The following is a 19,787-nucleotide window of genomic DNA, read 5'->3' on the forward strand; positions in this document are numbered from 1 at the left end:
GCACGTTACCCTGAGAAGAAATTGGTTGTCCCATTCTGAACAGCATTTCCGGATCCCAGTGTATTCAACTGTCCCACGTTACCCATGAAGGTGACGAGTACTGCGCAGTATCTGCTCACCGTCAGCGTTCACTTCATAAATCTTCGAAGAGGAGAGTCACCCGGCCGCGGCTGCCAAGATCTCATGCCTCTTCGCGCGAGTGAACTTGAGCAGAACAAGGCAGAACACCAGCGTGAAGACAAGTAAAACACAGATGATGATTGAGATCGAATCGCTTCCTCTAGTAAGTTGCCAAATGACATACACAGGGAGAATCATCAACGCTGTTATGAGAGCCAGAACGATGAGGGTGACAAATGCGTCATATCTTCGACTGCTATAGAGTGTGATGCCATGTTCTATGTCGGCTTTCTGGGCCACTTTCTGATGCCTGCGTCAATCCTAGTACACGGTATGTCAAGAAAGGGGTATTCAACCTTTGCGACGAAAAAGTACTGTTCTTCTATCAGCTTACAACACGCATATACGGGGTAGCTGTAGGACATGCCCGCATAAACTTGTTCTGACTCCTTTCGAATTTGTCAAACATTTTCTGGATGAGATTATCCAACCAGGTTATATCACGACTTGGCATTAAGGTAATGATATCGCTTTGATGTCCAATGTATGTTTCCTCGAGGGAGAGAGGCTTGCATAGATCAAAGTATCTCTTGATATCAAGGTAATTTCGTAGGGTCGGTGATTCGAGACTTGCTATATCGCGTGAGAGTATAAGCAGCTCTCCTAAATAACATTAGCTCGTCATATGCCAGGCATAGTTCGATGAATTGTTGTTACCATATGCTTGATATTTGCTTTCAATCTCTGACATCAAAATATTTCGCTTGTCAGAAACCATGTCTTCTCTGGCTCTGGATGCAAGTAAAGTATGATCGCTCGCCAAACAATTTTGGTCAAGGTCGTCAAGCCTACTTTCCAAGAGACGTAACTCATCTTGTTTGTATAGCAAGAGGCGGGTTTGAAGTATGCCGAAGCGGCGATAAAGCATAAAGCGTTCATCGCTATCAATGATACTTGCCAGGCGGGGATAGCCACTGGGATAGGATGTGACTGATAATCCCAAGTTAGTACTCTCTGGTTCCGAAAGCTCTATAATCTTACGTACATGGACGTATTATGGTAGGACTCTCTTCTGTTTTCTCTGCTAACTTTCTTTTCTTCTTATCCTTCCACCAACTCTTGAGTCGAAATACACTCCGAAATGGCGCTATTTTTCAATGTTAGCGTATATCTATCTGCACAATGTAAATTTTTTACCTTTCATCGAGTCTCGTATCTCTACCTGACCGGCTGTCAAAGTAGCACTAGTTGTCGGGCTTGCAACCTCCCCGTTATAGAGCTCGCCAAGCCGACGACTTTCTTGTCCGTCTCCTGAAAGACCTTTTTCCATCAATTCCTCTATGGCGCTGCCTACAGACATTGTGTCGTTATGAATGTTGTCGTACTATGATTTCTGCTCTCTGAGAGGGAAGCGCCACTTATAGACTTGACAACACCTCGGACAAGGAGGGACTGTTGTGCAACCTTTACCAGGCAGAGTTTCTCGCTCACGACGAGTGCTATGTCATGCTTCATTATCCCACCTTAACGATTCGATCAGCTAGCACTGCCACTCGCATGCTTGCATCTCATGTTCCACAGATCAGTTCGTGAGGCAAATTTTACGCAGGACTATCACGCATGACGAACCCCAAGCCTTTTCTTATTAAAATGCGCACATACAGATTGATTTAATGTCATTGATCGTTAAAAACATTTAGTCCAGTCGAGAGCGCTTTTCAATATATGGTCTTTAAAGTAGGTATAGAAACATGCTCGAGGCGATTTTGTTGTTTGTTGAACCTTACGAGGTTGCCTTATGCGAGCACCCGTCGAGAACCCTGCGGAGTGGAAGGCCACAATCAGCAGAGCACTACCATTACCGAAAGCACTACCCCACTGCCCTTGAAAGCAAGTGTCCATTGGCCATGATCGAACTCACGTGAGTGAGCTCCTAATATGAACATTTGATTATCACTAATATTATGCTTACCTTTTAGCTTCTTATGAAATGTCTACTGTACATCTTCTCGCCTGTAGCAAAGCAAGTTGGTTCAGCGTCTTGACTTCATGATTGATATTCTTGCATGAATCCATTTGCAAACCAAGCCAATGATTTGGTATTATATCTGATTAGTGAGAGTTGTTCAATTTAATATTATGTAAGATTCTCAAAAGTTGTTGTGAGTTCAGTTGGCACATATTGGAAAAAGTTTTGCATAGGTAACTTCAACGCATTTCATTCTGTAGGCTCATTTTATGACTCAACTACTATGTCTCAAAATGTCTATCAGCCTTTGCTGCTCTCATTTCTTTTCATTGTCCTCCTCAGACTCTTGGGTCGAAGTATTCTGGGTGGAACTGCCCTGCGTCGAAGTGTCTGCCGAGGTTTTACCCTGACTTGCAGCACCTGCGGGATATTGCTTCATTTTGTTAATGGACCAGACCATCTTGGGCCTTGAGCCAGAGAAAACTTACAGGAGCGATTGTTAGATGGCCGCCGATCCTGATCTGGGTCCCTCCCAATAACCTTGTGGGAATATTAGCATTCAAACTTGTCGTTCTTGTAGCGGACATATAACAGCCCTTTGAAAAACTGACCCTTGGTTACTGGCTGCGCCTCCTGTTTTACCACTTTGATTTGCATTCCCAGAAGACATGACGGGCGATTTTGATGCTATGCTATGTTGATCTTTCTCGTAGTAATCGAAGTTCCTGCTCTAGTTCTTTGGCAACTGAGAAAGACTTGCCATCTCAATATAATATAGTAAACTCTACTTATGACTCCGTATATACGAAGCACGGAGTGTCTTACGCTTTGCGCAGTTCTCCGTTGTCGGTAGCTGACTCTAGAATGACTTGAATCATAGTATGCGACAAAGACCTCAATGGAAAGAAAGTCGTCATTTCCATCGAAACCAGCATCTGTGCTTTGGATTGTGTGCAAACATAACAATGAACAAATCAAGTTGAGGGGTGCTTGCGGTGTGTGTATTGTACTCGAGTGTCACAATGTATGTCCCTTCAAAGATAGTAAACAACACGCATAAGTCTTCAAAGTGACTGAGACAATGGGCTCTCGATGTAAGTAGGAACATTGTTACATTATTCAAGTTGATGCGGAGCTTTCCAGACTACAGTATAGAGAGCAAAGACTAATTGCCAGATTCTATTGTTAGGTCTCAGAAGGATCTGCAAACTACGGACAGGAATTAGCATGAGCATGATAAGCATCAGAGTCAGTATCGGCTCCAATGTCTGCTGCTGTGGAAAGTGTAGAGAATAGTGCTCGGACTCCATAATGTCTAGGAGTTCAAAGATGACAATGCATCAGTCTTGAGTCCTCAGGTCGTTTCAGACAATTGTTTTACAAGAAATCGTGGAGCATGGACTCAAGTAAGACAAAGATATTCAAAGGACATGATGAAACACAGTTTGGGGGCAAAGATGCAGTTCATCAGAAAACAATAGATATGAATCGAAATTGGGTTGTCACTGTGGGTCGTATCATGTTTCACTCATCAAGACCCATCATAATGAATACAAAGCCAAAGCTTTCTGAAGAAGATTTACAAAATACTCGCAAACAACCTACGTACTAGAATGATTCCAGAGACCAGATCGCGACTTTTGCCATCCAGTGTCTGTCATGATTTCGCATGTCGCAATCTCTATGAATGACTTCGTTGGATTAAGATTAACTATAATGTACAACAAAATTATTGTCATTGCTGAGAGATCGCTAAGAGATGTTATTCCTTCAAGCTCAAGCAAATGTTCTGAACTAGATCAGCTCCGACGCAGGAATCAAAACAAACATTACAATGACAGAATGAACCCCAATGAACTCCATCTCAAATCCGATATCGGTAGGGTAGCCTTGTTCCTTATGTTATACTCGATCGTCAATATCAAGTCATATTGCGTCGTCACAAGCAAGCCTAGACTCGAAAAGGGGGTCACGCGAACCTCGCTTACAAGCCTTGTATTAAGTCGAATGTTGAGACTCTTGGGAAAAAAGTTATCGTTGTTTATTTTGCATTTAAGAACTTATTTGAATCGTGCTCTAGAAATTTCGGACTTCAAACATATGTCTAAAGGCGTTTTAATAATTGTGGGTTATATTATAAAACCTATTTATGGCCCGGATGCTATTTATTGAAAATAATCTATTTTGTATTTTCATAATAGAGGAAGTGATATTTTATAAAGTTTTATAGTCACGAAAGGGATTTTGAAATGGGTAAGTATTTAACATAAAATTATTTATAGTTTATCACGCTTTAACGAAAGTAAGACCATTCTGTGTAGAGATTAAATATCTATCGATTTATAAGTATACTAATGGTTTAATGCAGGAGGCCTGCAAACTGTCCCTGACGAACGTCGGGGCCCCGCGGGTTCGAAAAGGAGGGGTATTCACGTGACACCAGGCCCGCATTCAATCTTCACAGTTGCCACTATTTTCAGGATATGATGTCTGAGGTTTTGACCTGGGATCGCAACTTTTGATGCTGATAAAGTGTGACTTTAGGTTGTGCTTCGAGTCTTGAGATAGAGATGGAGGGGCGGGCTTCTGAGCTCCGTGTAGCTTTGGAGAGCTAGATTCTGGTTGTTGGTAGGAGAAAGCTTCGGAGAAATTCTAGAGTTGCTATACCTTTCCAGGAATGATTCAAATCTTCTCCTTGACTCAATGAGTCTCAACTACGATTTACTATTTCTATTAGCTTTGTCAACAACATATTTAGTGTTGACAGCAAGAGCAAGCTGAAAACCAAAGATCGGATCGATGACAGATGGGATGATAGCACCATGTGTTAGTCAAGCTTGGGTAAAATGAATATCCCGAAAAAGACAACGGACAAGTATCTTCATTGTGTGAAGTTTTTTTTGGATATTGTACTTGTGTGCGGAGTGATTTTCGATTGCAACGCCAGTTCAGACAATACTTCGTTAGAAATAGTCATTACATAAGATAGATTTCATCCAGGCATTCGAGTTATTTTAAGGATTATATTTACTCGAAGACTATAGCGTGTTGTCAGCCTCCAAAGCCAACGCCGGACATTTTGATGGCAATATGCCAAGATTGAATTCTAAAGATGGTCCGAATGGACTAGCATTTATTTCAGCACGATTCTTTAACAATTAGTGTACAAGTTCAAATAAAAATGAAAATGACAAGCACCTAATTCATGGCGATCATGATGCATGTACGTTCATTGACCATTAAATGGGTTATGTTGCGACTTTGGGAAAGTAAAGGTTTGCAGACAATCGTTATCCTTGTAAGACACATAGCTCAGAATTGGGCCAAGGTGATGCATGTAAGAATCAAGATGGTCATTATCGGCATGGTCTCTTTTGGTGGAGTGACAGACATGGCAAAAGTTCTTGGATGATGATGGTGGTCTTAGGTGGACACTTGTATTGTGGTGAGCGTATCGTGGTGATTGAGATGTAGGGAACTTTTCTGTAATGACTCCAGTGTCGTTGATGTATCGTTGTCGAAGTGGGCCTTTTTCCGTAATGGTTGGCGGTTTTGGACATACTAAGCTCCTCGGCGCGAACGAGGGGGTATGATATATTATATGTTTCCCCTTGTTAATGTAGCTAAGTGGTATGTGTCGCGGAATGACTAGATTGTCCTTTCTAATTCTTGAAGTTCTGAGCTATAGCGAGGTGCCTCTATTGGAGATTTCGTACAAAGCCGCGAGACGCATAGATGATAAAACGTGTGTCAAAAAAGGGTCAAAAGACCGTGTTGACTGAGTCCTCAGGATTCTATGGTAGAGCGAGATAGAGTGCTCCGGCTTGCTAGTAAGGGAAACACAAGGCTCAAGATAGTCACTAAGCTCAATTCCGTTAGTCTTTTGATCTTTCTCTGACCCACACGAGTTATTGACTGAAGTGCTTGGTTAATTAGAACTTAAACCCCCAGCGTTCAAGATGATCAGTTTGTGAAAGGCCAGCACATAGAGTTTTCTGGAATACACTTGAGTTACAGCATCTGAAACAACTGTCTGAATGTAAACCATAGCATTATGACCATTATTACGCTACCTGGGGACTTAATTCAACATTCCAAAGGATTTTGGAGATATTGTGACTGCCAATGTATGTCGCTATTCGAAAGCAAAGGACAACACAAAGTGACCAAGTTAAACTAGACAAGGACTCACGCTACGATGGAAAAGAGGATTAGATGAAATCAGACATATAAATTGAATCGAAGATTGGTTGGAAGTACTCTCCAGAAGGTTCTGTTAGCGAGTACACTCTCTTGAGCAAATAAGGGAATCATTAAAAGCTATAATGTACACAAGTTTTTCATCGTGTCGTTCTATTCGAGCGGCTGTATTGTTGCAACAGCTTTTAGAAGATAAGAAGAATACTGTCACCCCTCAGGGCTATCAATCATTCACAGAAGCTGCCAGCATGATCGGCAGTGATGATTCCATCCAGACCCGTAGCAAGGTATCAAAACCAGCATCACAATGACAGCATGAGCTCGATGTCTTCCGATATCGGCCTGCATGGCTTGTTGTCTATATCGTACTCGATAGTCAATATCAAGTCATGTTGCATCCGTCGCAAGTAAGCCTGGATTCGAAAAGGGGTATCACGTGAGCCTCGCTTACAGAACTTCAAGGAGAGTTGAGGTTTCTGATCCTCCCCGATGGTGATCTGTTATTGTGTGTTATGCTAACGAAACTATTGGATTGGTATATATATTCAGAATCTGGATCTTTGAAATATCTAAATAGATTTCTCAATAGTCGCGAGTCCTAGTTGTTGAATCTATTTATAGTCGTGGATGCTGGTTATAGAAGATAATCTTTTTTGAGGATTCTAACAATGGAGGAAGTGATGATCTGACAAGTCTCTTAAGGGTAAGCATCCATTTCGGAGCTATCTGTAGCTTACGATGCTCTGACGAAAGTAAGAACGCACTTTACGGAGGATGAATGTCTTTCGATCTAAAAGTATACTTTGGATCAATAAAGTCTCTTCCGTTTAAGGACTTAGAGGAGAGCTTCAAAATGGAGCACAATCAGTGGCACCCACGACACAGTAATGCCTTGGATAATGTATATTTACTCGAATTCTGAGAACCTGACCGAGCACGAAGTGAACAAATAACCAGGTAAGGATAATTGTAAACCAACAGTTCAAACTCGCGTATTTATGGTGATTTGAAGCAGTATGGCCTGAAGACTACTCATGACGGGCCCCACGGGTTCGAAAAGGATGGATAATCACATGACCGTATGCCTCGTGGAACATCTTGACACTTGCCAGTATATCCAGGACCTGATGTCTGAAAGTCGGTGCATGCTTGAAGGTGTTCGTCCATACATGATGAATATGTATCTAATGCCTGACTTTGGGGTCCAAACACATTTCGCTCTTGTAAGCTATCTGAAGTCTGCTAGTTTAAAATTTAAGACAAACTTCAAGGATGAACGCTCTCAATTGAGGGGATCATCGGAAATGAAATGACGCGAGTTCACTCTCAGATGTTCGACCTGAATATCTTTCACGGAGTTTACCAGCTACTTTCAATCTCCCAGCCCCAAGAGCTTTCAATGCTCCAGTAATCACTTCCCTGCCATCCAGGAGTATATATCGCCTCCCCACCAGAATAACTCTGACTAAATAAAGCGCAATATGTTCCAAGCGGATGTCCATTCTTCTTCAACATGTAGCTGTTGAAGAAGTCACACTGATGGGAATTATAGCCAGTCCAAGCGTTCACCCATTGAGACCACCAAGGCGATTGCTTGTTCTGGCTATTCTGGGCTTGAGCGTAGTTTGCGCAAACAGCGGGGTTGTAAGGGCCAGGGAAGAAAGATGTTCCCATGCAATTGTTTGGGTGGTTGTGGACACTACCACCATCACTCCCGCACTGTTGAGGTGGTTGCCATCCTGGTTGAGATGGTGGAGTGGTGGTGTTGGTCTTTTCAAATCCATCTGAGCCGGTGATCACGACGTGGAATTCTCCGCGGTAGTCACCATAGTTGGTTGCTGATGCGGTGTAGACTCCGGATCCCCAGAGTGTGCACTTGTAGTTTGTGATTGAAGCTGGCTGAGTGCAGTTTGCCGATGGGTTGAGAGAAGGGTCTCGTTCGAAGAAGATATTGAAACCTGTGCAAAGGTCTTTGCTGTCGCAGTATTGGGCACAGAGGCTAACATCGTATGATTGGAGAGTCTGAAGACCAAGATATGTGTTTGCTGAGACTGAAGCGTTCAAGTCAACGAAGGTCTCAACATAGCCAGCTGGAGCTTTGGCAGCGCGAGCTTCTTCGTGGAACTCGGGGTAAGCTAAGAATGCATCGGGTGTGTCGGGCTCGACATGGGGTCCGTACCCATCTGGTCTATGTGGGGTTCAGCAAACTACCACAGAGTGACGGCGCAACACTTACTGAATAGCACAAGCATCTTCAGGGTTGATGAATCCGCAATAAGTCCCTGGCTCAGGAGTCGTAGGGCAAGAAGTTGTCGAGCTGGTTGTAGAGCTGACACTTGTGACTTGGGACGAGGCGGAGGTTGGCGTCCAGGTTGGTTGAGATGAGGAGGAGGAGGAAGTCATCACTGTTTTGGAAGAAGTTGGTTGCCAAACACTGCTAGTGGTAGTGGCACCCCAGACTTTCGAAGTCGTTGTAGGAATGCTGGGTGGCCATCCCCATCCCCAACTACCATCCCAGCCCCATACGCGCTTTGCATTAACTGCTTGAGACGCAGTGGCAGAAGCTGACGCAACTCCAGTTACCGCCGCAGAGCCTTCTGCGGCGACTGAAGCGATATTGATAGAGACTTCGTTGATTGTAGCAAACGGAGGAGGGCCAGTCAGAGACGGAGAAGGTGCGGCGTTGACAGAAGCGAAGTCAATTACTTGAGAAGCTGGAGAAGCGACTGTGAGAGCAGCAAAGCCCGCAAGAAAGACAGCGTGATGCATGTTGGAAGAAGATTGGAGATAGAACGAGGGCTTGAGCAGGATTATCTGGAAAGTAAGAGAGAGTGGAATGCAAGATATATACATAAAAAGGGTCGGAAGTGGAGTATCAAAGAGTCTCTCAACTCAAATACCCCACCTCTTGACACCAAAACGAGCTTCTTTGAAGTAGGCGGTCTTTAGTATATCTCCACCTCTCGTGTATGCCAAGTTTAAAGCTTTGCACGGCTCAGTACTATTGTTTATGTCAAAGCTGAGAGCATGGATAAAATGGGACGGTCATATGTTCGGCAGAATTCTGTTTCTTTCAACATCTGAGAGATACACGTGTTTGGTACAAAGCCGCAAAAAGGACTCGGCGATATTTTGATTGCCGTGATTTCAGGTACGAGAAGCTCAATGTGGCTCCAAACTTTGACCTCGGACGAATCTAGCGGTGCTCGGACTCGGATACGAATGCTTCAAATCCTCGATCTAAAACTTAAAAGAACCCGTGTCCACTTAGTTTTCGGCACGGGAATTGATCTGAAAACTGTGCGAGCCGTCATACTCTAGAAAGAAAGGATGAAAACGTAAGCTGAATGGGGGATAGTTTTCGGTTAAGGAGTTTTTGGGGGGCTTGCTTAAGCGCTATGTGGGCGCGAACTTGAGAAACACTTCATGATTTATGGAGTCCGATCTGAGGGAGTTCCTGACCTTGAACGAATTCGGGAAGAACATTATTAAGAGCTTTGACAGCGGGTACATTTAGACGCAGTGATCGGCAACTAGTAAAGTTAGCCTGACTTAGGGTCCCGGTGTTCCGTCACTGGGAAACTTCAGACGCTCACCGAGCACTGGAGCTAGTATTGATCTTGCGAAGTACCAATATTGGCCCATATTTAAAGATTTGAGGGTTGCCGAAGACCGAGAGAAGAGAGGGCAAAGCGATGATCAATTGAAAGGACAGTCTTGTGCTTGCCCTTCGTGATGGTGGGCCTCAAACAATTGACCCACTCGTGATTCCGCTTTGAGGCACATTCAAGACGGTACTCCAAGCCGGGTGCGAGCGAGGGATATAAGACGTCGGATATGGATGACCAATGAATATTTGACAAGGCTTCCATTCATTGTCTCAAAGTATGACTAAATACTAACCATTGTGTCTCTGGACAAGTCGAGTATGCCACGTGCATTTACAGGCAACCTCTACCAATTTTCATTCTCCAAATAAATCACTGTTTCCAGACCCCATTCCCGAATCTAGAACAGTGGTAGCGGACACGACGAAGAAACCGCTATTGCAGTACAGCCTTTTGTTTCCTTTTCACCAAAGTTCTCTTATGCTAACTGCACGTGACAGCACTTAAGAATATCAAAATTACTAAAATTATTAAAGTTATTAAAAAACTTTAAATAAAATCCATAAAGTCGTGCTTATTTTACTCGCATTTTAGTTTTGGGCAATCGGGACGCAAAGCTCTCGCCTCTAGTTGTATGGGGACGAGGCTTATGTGCATTTTCCGTGATCTTTTACACCAGGTATGGTATTACAGTAGCGTTGGTTCGTGGTGTTATCGATAAATCATTGATGTCAGTAAGTTGGACACTCTACAAAAGCTTGCAGAACTCTTTGATATCCGTATTTTGGGATCTGAGGGTGCAAATTTCGTCTATTTATGTTTCCTAGCTTTTCTATTACCTTTTCTTTGATTTGATCTGGGCTCTAGCTCGTCGTCACTAACGCTGTAGAGTTCTACGGCGTCTTCAGACGCTTCAGGCGCCATTGATTAGATTCTGTGAATTGTTGAGGGCTTTAAACACCCCGGAACTCGGGTTATGATCTGTTAGCTTGTTCAATAAGCTCTCACATCTCGGTCCCAAATTTAGGTTGCTATAACTTGAGTCGACTCCATTCGAATGCCTTACAAGAAATGAGTAGCGGTTGAAGCTCCATTGACTCGAATTTCAACATACGGTTGCCGCGCAATTTGCGCATATGACGGTCTAAAGCTCGTCTGGTCGGAAGTGATTACTCCTGAAGTTGAGGGCTCAGGGTTTGATAAAAGATTCGAGAATCTCGTGGTCTCGAGAACCAAGTTAGTTCATTAGACTGTCCACTCGCATGATGTCGACCTGACCATTCTGTCTCCGGCGATGGAGTTCAACGCTTCGCCTATTTGCTTGTATTTCTTCCCTAACCCGACGCATTGTACGATCAAATTCGATCCGACGTGAATCTCGCAGAGCTACCTCCGGCGGTTCCATGTAGCGAACATCTTCAAGCGGCTCTCGAGTCCACCTTTCTATTTCTTTGTCCAGATTTTCATCTAGAGAGTCTGGGGGTGGAGGTAGACTTGAATCTGCTTGGCACTGGAATGATTCATGAACGCCATCCCAGACTTGTGGTCGCTGAGGTTGTGGTTCGAAGATGGTCGGACTTCGTGATTCTTGACTTGCTTGTATTAGCTGCATCAAAGTAGTAGCCGCTGCTTCAGCCTCCAAAGAATATGGAGGAGGCGCCTCGTTCTCGTGATGCTGGGACATCACCGTAGGCTGCTGGCTAGGATTCTGGGATTGGAGCTGTTGATGTCCGTTCTCGATACCGGAGTTCGAACTGTACCATGAGTTGTGGTATATCGAGTTTTGTCCATGCTGACTTTGTTCGTATTGATTCAGTCCGTACCCATTTTCATAGTGCATCGAATGATCCCCGTAAGTACTGGAAGTATTTGTATTGTTCACAGCGGTGTAGGTCAATGTAGATTCCACATGATCATACTGTTGTTGTGGTCCAGACTGCTGTGCCGTCGAAATTCCAAATCGGCCCGACAAATTGTCTCCATTGCCTCTTCGCATGGGTACACCGCCTTGCGGTGCGATGTTGGCCTGCTGCTGAGGATATTGAGTCCCATTCGAGAAAAAGCTTCTCCGATGATACTACTTGTTGTCTCTCTCCTCGGGGACTGTTCTCGTTTGAGTTCGTTGATTTTGCGTGGACAGGTATACGTGCTCCTGCCCAAAGTTCGACGGGTAGTGCGTACTTCCGTTGCTGGACATCTCTTCATCATATGAATTTTGAGTTCCATATTTATGGAAGGATCTCCAGGGCTCATTTCCAGAGGGCCCAGACATATTTGCGCTCTGTGTTGCTGGTGTGGGTTTGAAGCTACCGAGCTTGGCTCTTGGATTTGGAAGAATTATTACTTTTGTCGTAGTGAAATCCTGAATGTCGAACGAAAACATCCTAAGCAACTTTTCAAAATCTCAAGAATATTTTCATTTGCACTGCGGATTATCATTGTTGTACCCTAAGTAGATTTTAATATAGACTGACACAGGAAAATTTGGTACACTCCTCCACTACCAGTTTAGATCCTAAGTTACACGCATTCGAACGTAATTGGAGCCATTTCAGCCACAAGATCACTCTCTTGAATTTCTTGCCACGTATTGAGGTAACAACTTGGAAGTGCACGATCTGGGCTTGTCACGTGACACTTTTCCAAGTCTTCTCCAAGGCGGAGACATTCACGTTCAGAACAGATCTCTGAGAAACAAAAAGAAGAAAGGAATAAGCTTCATTCACGAACTTGAGGTCAGACATTCATTTTCATTGTCAAGTCCAGAGGCTATATTCGTACTTTCGAGACAGGGAACCATACCCCGCGATCAGCCTGAAAATCTAGCGCTCCAGTGTCTGAACGACCCGTGCGCAGGCATGCCTTGAAGAGAAAAGGTAAGCCTGATTGCAATGAAAGACTATCTATTCAAGACTTTTGACTCCTTGAATGTCCAGCGTGGGAATGGTTATCAAACTACAATCTTGTATGATTTGCGGTCTCGAATGAGAAAATCCTCAGGTGTGATTTCTTCAAGTGTGATTCTTCTCAAGTGCGATTTTCCTCAGCAGCCGACATCCACGAACTGCGGATTGTCTTAAAAACCATAGTCTACAACCACCGAGACGCTCTTGCGGGAAAATATCATCCGGGTGGTGTTCCAGGATATTCTGGAGGTGCGTCTTTATAGACTGGGGCATCTGGGTTTGCACTGTAAGGTGGTGCCGGATCCCATTCTTGGAACACAACCAGTCTTGCATCTATAAAGTCCTCACCTAACCTGTGCCTGTCTTCCGGTCTCCTAGCTATGGCAGCAGCCTCTGCTTGGTTTATGCCTAGCAATCTGGAGGTATATCCGTTCAGCTCGGAGGCAGAGTTTCTTGTTCTCTGTAACCAAGCTGAGGCTTGACTTTGCGCCTGTTCCGCCATGTGAAGAGCCGCGCAAGTCGGACATCGAAAGTGTATGTTCGGTTGTTGATATACACTGTTTATACGAGTCCTATGGCCAAAGGGACATGAAATATACCGGATGGCTGATGTCTGAGGACGTTGATTTGGAGGCATATTTGGGCGACCTGCAGTGTATTGAGATCTGCTGAATGTCTGACTTCTGGATGGAGGTGGAGCTGTGGGAATTGACTGTTAAGTAAAATGGCTATTTACTCTCAGATTGTTTGCGTAGGAAGACTCCGATTGTCCGGTCTTATTAGGAGTTTGTGGGCCGGTTTCCATTGCGGCGGTGGTGGTTGGATGTGATATTGTACTCGGAATCGAACGTATTGAGCGACTTGGTGCCTCGAGTAGAGCTTGACGAACTCTGGAATAAACGAAATTCCAGGTACTTAAGAAAAGTGCTATATTTACTCGACTTTGCTTCATGAACGAAGAGAAGCAGCAAGCGATCAAAATTTGGAGGTGGGAAACCTTCTTGGTAGCGCATTGCAATCTGGACTGGACATACTCAAGCTATGAAAGCGGGACCCAAACTTTCCTAATCTTGCTATTCTTAAGATGGATTCAGACGTGTTCTAGAAGACCTTAGTATTCCTTTTCGAACCATAGGACGAATGGGTCAGATCACGTGATAGATGTGAATTTCCAACTTCGAGTCGCCAAGAAACACAACGGTTACCGCAAGTATATATGGTAAATGACGTTAAGACTTGCTTTGAGAGACACTTGTCTGACCTCAAAAGTCAAGTCAGAATGGAATCATGTGCCAAAGAACGTAAAAAGAAAAAAACAGATACGAAAAGATTCCAGGACGGGATCTAGAGAAAACATGTCTATCAAATAATATAATTGCCTGAACCACTAGGACAGGGAAAGTAATAAGATGAGGAAAGCTGTGCAAAAAGGCTGAAATGTTCAAAAGTCATTCGATCTATCATGTCATAATATCGGAGTGTCGTCTCTCTCTGGACTTAGAGGTGTTTCCATATCACCGTCTGAACCCAGCAAGCCCTGCTCTTCTCCATGCCCACTTTCTCGTGTGAGACCTGTCATGGTATCATCTGCGTCCATCGTTCTCCTCGTCTCTTCTGCCCCATTGAGCACATACCACACGTCTTTCTTCGTTAACAATCCTTGTAATACCCCTCTATCACTAAATAGTACATATCGTAAGCCGAGTTTCTGGAAATAGTTTGCTGTCAGGAGGAGATTCGACCGGGAGGGTAAGGTGAGCGGAGTCTGATCCATCCAGGGTCTAAGGTCCAGTGTTGTTCTTGGATCTGCCAGTGGCTGATGGGAGAAAAAGGCCTCCGTCTCTGGTGGAAGGGAGCGTGGCGCCTGTGTTGAGGTACGCAAGTTGTACTCGAGTTCTGCTCGAGAGATGTACCCTAAGAGGATGGCTTCGCGCGGATCTGAGATCACCGGAAATCCTCGGAAGGGTTGAGTTGCTAGAATGTTTGTGAGCGACTCGATGGTATGGCCGGTGGCTGTCAATACAACCAGGTCGTCGATGCGAGTCATGATTTGGCTGACTGGGATGTCGGGAATGAGGGTCTCCTCACTATTATCCAAGAACGGATACTCGTTAAAATGAATCCAGCTCTCGTAGATACCACGCTTTCCAAAGGCATCACCGACCCATTTGCTGACCATGACAGCAATCATGATGGGAAGAACGTAGGTGAGTGCACCAGTAAGTTCGAACATAATGACAACGATCGATACTGTCATACGGGTCACGCCTCCAAGTGCTGCAGCAGCACCAATGATAGCATACGTACCAGGAGTGACGCAAGCCGTATCTGCTTCGCAGGTTTCGAAAGCAAAAAAGTTGGGATGATTACGGACCCAGATTTCCATGACAATACCAACAGCTCTGCCGAAAAGAGCACCAATTGCCATTGAGGGTAATATAATTCCAGCAGGAATTTGCAGCCCAAATGTGATCGAAGCCAAGAAGAATCCTAGAATAGCTGCAAAGACCAATAAGAATATCGTGCCCACAGTAGCTGATCCTGTCTTACAAAGACCGAATACGTCATCGGTGACTTTTGAGCACTCCGCGAACAGGTACTCAACGAGTTCTGATGATTGAGCTCGCATGTAGAAGTTAGGATAATTGACTAAAGCAGTGAGAAGCGCGACTATTAAGACTTGAGTGACAGGGCCGGGTAGCCATGTGGCTGCCTTTTTCCATTGGGCGACTTTCATATTGAGTTTAATGAACAGCCCACCATATATGCCCTAGTAACGATTAGCAGGATCACTGCGCACTCGAGAGGGGTACCATACACCGATTATTCCCAATATAGCAAATGGAACCAATTCGAATCCATGCCAGCCCGTGCTATAAGTGACTTGATAAAGCACAAGCTTACCGCTTCGGAAAGGGTCGAAAGCTTGTAACATCACAGCAGCAGTCATGGCGCAAACAAAACTTTGCCACATAGTCTTGTCTGGGAAGTAATATGAGAGTTGCTGTACGCCATTAGTCTTTGAGCACCTTAGTATTGTGCAACAACATACTTCCAGACTAAACAAAACGCCGCCAATGGGTGATCCAAATGCCACTGAAATTCCAGAAGCAGCTGCAGCAGACAATACTTCCCGTTTTCGAGCTTCATTGTCATTGATGTTGCTGAACAATTTCATTAGAAGATTAGCACAGCAGCATGCAACATGCACCAGTGGACCTTCTTTGCCAAGCCACATGCCGGAAGCCACTGCGAGACACTGAGGATGTTAGCATTTTCGATTTTCAAGAATGTATGGCATGCTCACAAGCCCAAGTGACTTTATAACCAATGTCCATGTCCCCATAAATCTTCGTATCACGAAGCCTCCGAGAACAGTCTTGATTTCGGGTATCCCGCTATGTTTCGCATACAATGCATATTCTTTCACAAGAACGCTCGCAGTAATTGCAAATAAAACCTTGAGAATTAGCAAGTATTTTGATGGTGTACGAAGTAAACTTACCGAGAACAAGATAAAGAAGAAGTATTCTATAAACCATACGCCTCCAGAGGATGTGATATGGAGCGCCTGGCTCCACGGTATCCAGTCTCGGCATTGCGAGAACCCATCAAAGCCATAACAACAAAAGTATTTGTTCAGATAAAAGTGACCACCATCCTCTCCAGCTGTGCAATATCCTGTCTTTAAATCCCCCAACCAGTCACTTGCGACATCAATTGCAGCAGCAGCAAGCCCAGCAGCCAGCCCAGTGAGGACAAGTACTATCCAGACTTGACTTGCGTCTAAGAATTGTTGTGCATATCCAAGGATGCCGGTTCCAGTAGAGTAGAGTATGCGTAATCGCTGCCTCTCCTTCGTGTATTCAAAAATCCAATCGATTGCTGTCAAGTCTTGGTATCCAACTCTGCGACCTGGTCCCTCAACATACCAGTCCAAGGGACTATCCTTTGTGCCAGAACCATTCGATCCATCTCTACTCCCGCCTAGATTATTAAGACCATGCGATCGACTGGAATTCAATGTCGGAGTTCCGGCTCTGGGAGAAGGAGTAGTCTGTCGTGAATTGTTCCCAGAGAAGACAGACAAGAATCTTGAGCCTGCAGACTGCTTCTGCTTTCGCTTGAAAGATAATATGTCCGGACTGTCGGACTCGAGAGGATCTTCGGAGAGCAATGTCTGATCTCGTGAATGGTTCGCGACGGGATCATCGTTATCGCTGTCGTCTTCGATCGCTGCGGGCTTCGGTGGACTTCGACTCGATGAGGAAGACGAACTCCCTTCTTCTGCGGACAGGTAATGACCTGCTGATGAGCTCGCCATACTCATACATCTGTTGGAAATTGCATTGTTGTGTCCTTTGCCATGTGCAACATTTCGGTCATCGAGGCTGAAGCCTGCGGCTGTTGACGCTTTGGGCGATGTCAAGGCGGTGAACCTAAAACTGCCGGATCTTCAGGCTTTAGGTCATAATTTTCTAGCAAGACAAAATATAGAAATTCTGATTATTTCAAGGAGACCATCCCCTGACTGATAAATTCTCAGAACTCTCAACATGGCTGAAGAGACTTTGTCTGGACCGACGGCTACTTTAGAGAAAATACAAGACCTTCTCAAGGCAAAAGATGATACGTCCAGGTTTGTAGGGCTTGCGCTGCTCAAGTCTGTTCTCGACAATGGTCACCTCGCCCAAGACTCAAAAGAATTACAAGATCTGTGGAACTCTATATCTCCAAAATTCTTGGACCGGTTACTTCGTGCAAGGCAGAACGAGAAGCTCAGCCATGCGGACTCAAAAGATATGGTTGATCTTGCGGTAGCTGTGCTCCATACATTCTCGATTCTATTGCCAGAAGATTGTCGAAGAGACAAAAGACTAACAGGAAGGACAGTCCCTTTAGTGAAAGCTTTAGTACAAAGGTTCGTGCCTTAAATCACCTTCACATATTTGCTGACATTGCTCCTCAAGTCCTCCCGAGACCACACAACTTATTCTGCAAACCCTCTTGACAATTGTCAGCCAGCCTGAGGGATCCCTGGAGTTGCTGCACCACGAGGATCTGTCTCCATTAACAGAGATTGCTAGCCAGTATTCTCTTGCATTAGACGTTCTTTCATTTACCTGGACGAATGCGTCTTTGATGCCATCAGAAGTCTCCATGGTTCAGAGAAGAATCAACGAGATTATTCCAACTTTAATAAGGAGTTTCAAAGGAACCGATGGAGTAACATTTCTAAATTTCGTGGCAAATTTATTTCCCAAACTCGATCCAGGTGTGCGTAGAGTTTTCATCCATAGAGAGACAAAGCACTAACAGATCACAGGTTCTTCCCAGCAGTCCAAAATGGCTAGAATCTCTCATCGTTATGTTGCGAAAGCTTGTTTCCACCAAGCCAACTGCAGCAGGTAGAGCAGCTTATACCCAGCTAGCAGCTGCCCTTCTTCAATCCTATCCAGCGACGTGCCCTTCTCTGCTGTTCAAAGATGAGAATCATGATGGGTCTGACAGCAAGCCATTCTCCTACCTCTTCATTAACCTCCTACTCATCGATCTTCGATCATCATTTCCTTCCTTACTTGCACAGCTCAATAACGATCAATACCCCGCAACTGCTCAAAGGCTAGCCGCAGCTTTCGATGTCCTCTCAAGCTTTGTAGCCTTTCTCATTCGAAGCCTCGATGAAGAGATCAACACGTCTGGCTTCAGTATGGCCCCGGATCTGTTACTCAAGCTCCGCAAAGACATTGCAGAAACGATATCACTCACGATCGAGTATCTCCGCGATCGATGGGATGCATCCATAGCTGGAGCTGCTGGCCTGCATCCTGATGCGAGAAGTGGAACCGCGGCAACTTCTGAAGGAACACGACTGACCTTAACCTGGGAATCTATCAAAGACAGTGTCCATACGGATCCCCTCGTTCTAGCAGAAATAAGAGCCATGGCTATCTGGATTCGAGAAGACGAAAACGACAATCTGCGAAACGAGGCTGCAGGCATGATGGACATGCTGGTAGAACTTTACAAGTCAGAATCTCAAGGAGCATTGGATTTTCGCTATCCCATCTTACTTGCTCTGGAAGGAATCATGCTTACGGACGATGGTACGCAGGCCTTCTTGAGCCATGACGGATGGCAGGTTGTATCCGAGGATCTGCAATCTATTATTCGAAGCATAGCTCAACCGGAGGGGGTCGAAGAAACATTTTCGCTGGGAGAGGCCAATCGTGGGCTCCAAATCGTCCGAGTCCTCTTAGCTGTTATTGATCACCAGTCAACCTCATTTCCAGAGGAGGCATGGATGAAGATGGTAACAATTACGGCATCGATGAACGTTCCAAGTACCACACCTTCGCCTATAATTCTTGAATTTCAGATCGCGATGCTACAATTGTCGACAGCACTATTGTCGAAAGCAGCAGGTGGTATGATGAAGAGATATATCACGAGCTACTCCGCTCTCTCAGGAATTACAAACCAGCTCAGCCGCTTGGTCCAGAACTTACCGGACGAAGTGGAGGGTGCGGACCTCATGAGCTTGCTGGAGGACGTGTCCCTCGACCTGGGAAACCTTCGGCAGACTTGATGAGCGACAAAGTGATACAATGTCTCTCAATAGAAACAGTACCAGAAATCATCATCGAATGTAGCGAGGATCAAGTCTACAATGCCCACAAGCACCAAGATCAAGCATCACACTCCAGGTTGCCAAGTAATGCAAGATGATCTCTAAAACTCGTATCGGACACCGAACGCATCTCCCGATTCGGCCACCTGTACCAAGCCGGAATATTCTAAGCTTACTGCTGCACAACTCTTGGATCACTCTCAACCAGTCCCTTCAACAATCTACGGATACCTGTATCTCGTGGCCGAGCGCCCGAATTATCTTTTGTTGCACATCGAGACTTTAATCTAAAAGTCCCCTTTGCGGAAAGGTCTCATCTCCAAGATTACATGACCTCGTATACGCCTCTCTTT

General features: G+C 44.8%; 6 protein-coding genes across 6 annotated transcripts; 2 read left to right on the top strand and 4 right to left on the bottom strand.

The window, feature by feature from the left end:
- Positions 1-5: 5 nt before the first annotated feature.
- Positions 6-1,480, bottom strand: LY89DRAFT_731891 (uncharacterized protein; the record flags this gene model as incomplete). Its single annotated transcript, XM_018219627.1, has 6 exons — positions 6-111; positions 161-423; positions 515-783; positions 838-1,110; positions 1,166-1,267; positions 1,318-1,480. The coding sequence occupies 6 exons, from the start codon at positions 1,478-1,480 to the stop codon at positions 6-8; spliced, it is 1,176 nt and encodes a 391-aa protein (XP_018073848.1).
- Positions 1,481-7,663: 6,183 nt separating this feature from the next.
- LY89DRAFT_546028 (uncharacterized protein) lies at positions 7,664-9,049 on the bottom strand (the record flags this gene model as incomplete). The annotated part of the gene is made up of 3 exons (XM_018208241.1): positions 7,664-8,477; positions 8,526-8,631; positions 8,800-9,049. Coding segments are annotated over 3 exons (1,170 nt in total), but the record flags the coding sequence as incomplete, so codon positions are not given.
- Positions 9,050-10,794: 1,745 nt separating this feature from the next.
- On the bottom strand, positions 10,795-11,772 carry LY89DRAFT_683316 (uncharacterized protein; the record flags this gene model as incomplete). The annotated part of the gene is made up of 1 exon (XM_018214682.1): positions 10,795-11,772. A coding segment is annotated over exon 1 (598 nt), but the record flags the coding sequence as incomplete, so codon positions are not given.
- Positions 11,773-13,711: 1,939 nt separating this feature from the next.
- Positions 13,712-14,031, top strand: LY89DRAFT_683318 (uncharacterized protein). The gene has a single exon (XM_018214683.1). The coding sequence runs from the start codon at positions 13,754-13,756 to the stop codon at positions 13,916-13,918; it is 165 nt and encodes a 54-aa protein (XP_018073851.1). The 5' UTR covers positions 13,712-13,753; the 3' UTR covers positions 13,919-14,031.
- Positions 14,032-14,242: 211 nt separating this feature from the next.
- LY89DRAFT_613169 (chloride channel-like protein 3) lies at positions 14,243-17,191 on the bottom strand. The gene is made up of 5 exons (XM_018210653.1): positions 16,309-17,191; positions 16,111-16,263; positions 15,856-16,062; positions 15,622-15,807; positions 14,243-15,573 (listed from the first exon to the last, which is right to left on the bottom strand). The coding sequence occupies exons 1-5, from the start codon at positions 17,131-17,133 to the stop codon at positions 14,269-14,271; spliced, it is 2,676 nt and encodes an 891-aa protein (XP_018073852.1). The 5' UTR covers positions 17,134-17,191; the 3' UTR covers positions 14,243-14,268.
- Positions 17,192-18,157: 966 nt separating this feature from the next.
- Positions 18,158-19,461, top strand: LY89DRAFT_683321 (DUF1941-domain-containing protein). The gene is made up of 2 exons (XM_018214684.1): positions 18,158-18,279; positions 18,331-19,461. The coding sequence occupies exons 1-2, from the start codon at positions 18,172-18,174 to the stop codon at positions 19,390-19,392; spliced, it is 1,170 nt and encodes a 389-aa protein (XP_018073853.1). The 5' UTR covers positions 18,158-18,171; the 3' UTR covers positions 19,393-19,461.
- Positions 19,462-19,787: the final 326 nt, after the last annotated feature.

This window comes from Mollisia scopiformis (genome assembly GCF_001500285.1).
Source record: "Mollisia scopiformis unplaced genomic scaffold LY89scaffold_8, whole genome shotgun sequence".
Classification (NCBI taxonomy): domain Eukaryota; kingdom Fungi; phylum Ascomycota; class Leotiomycetes; order Helotiales; family Mollisiaceae; genus Mollisia; species Mollisia scopiformis.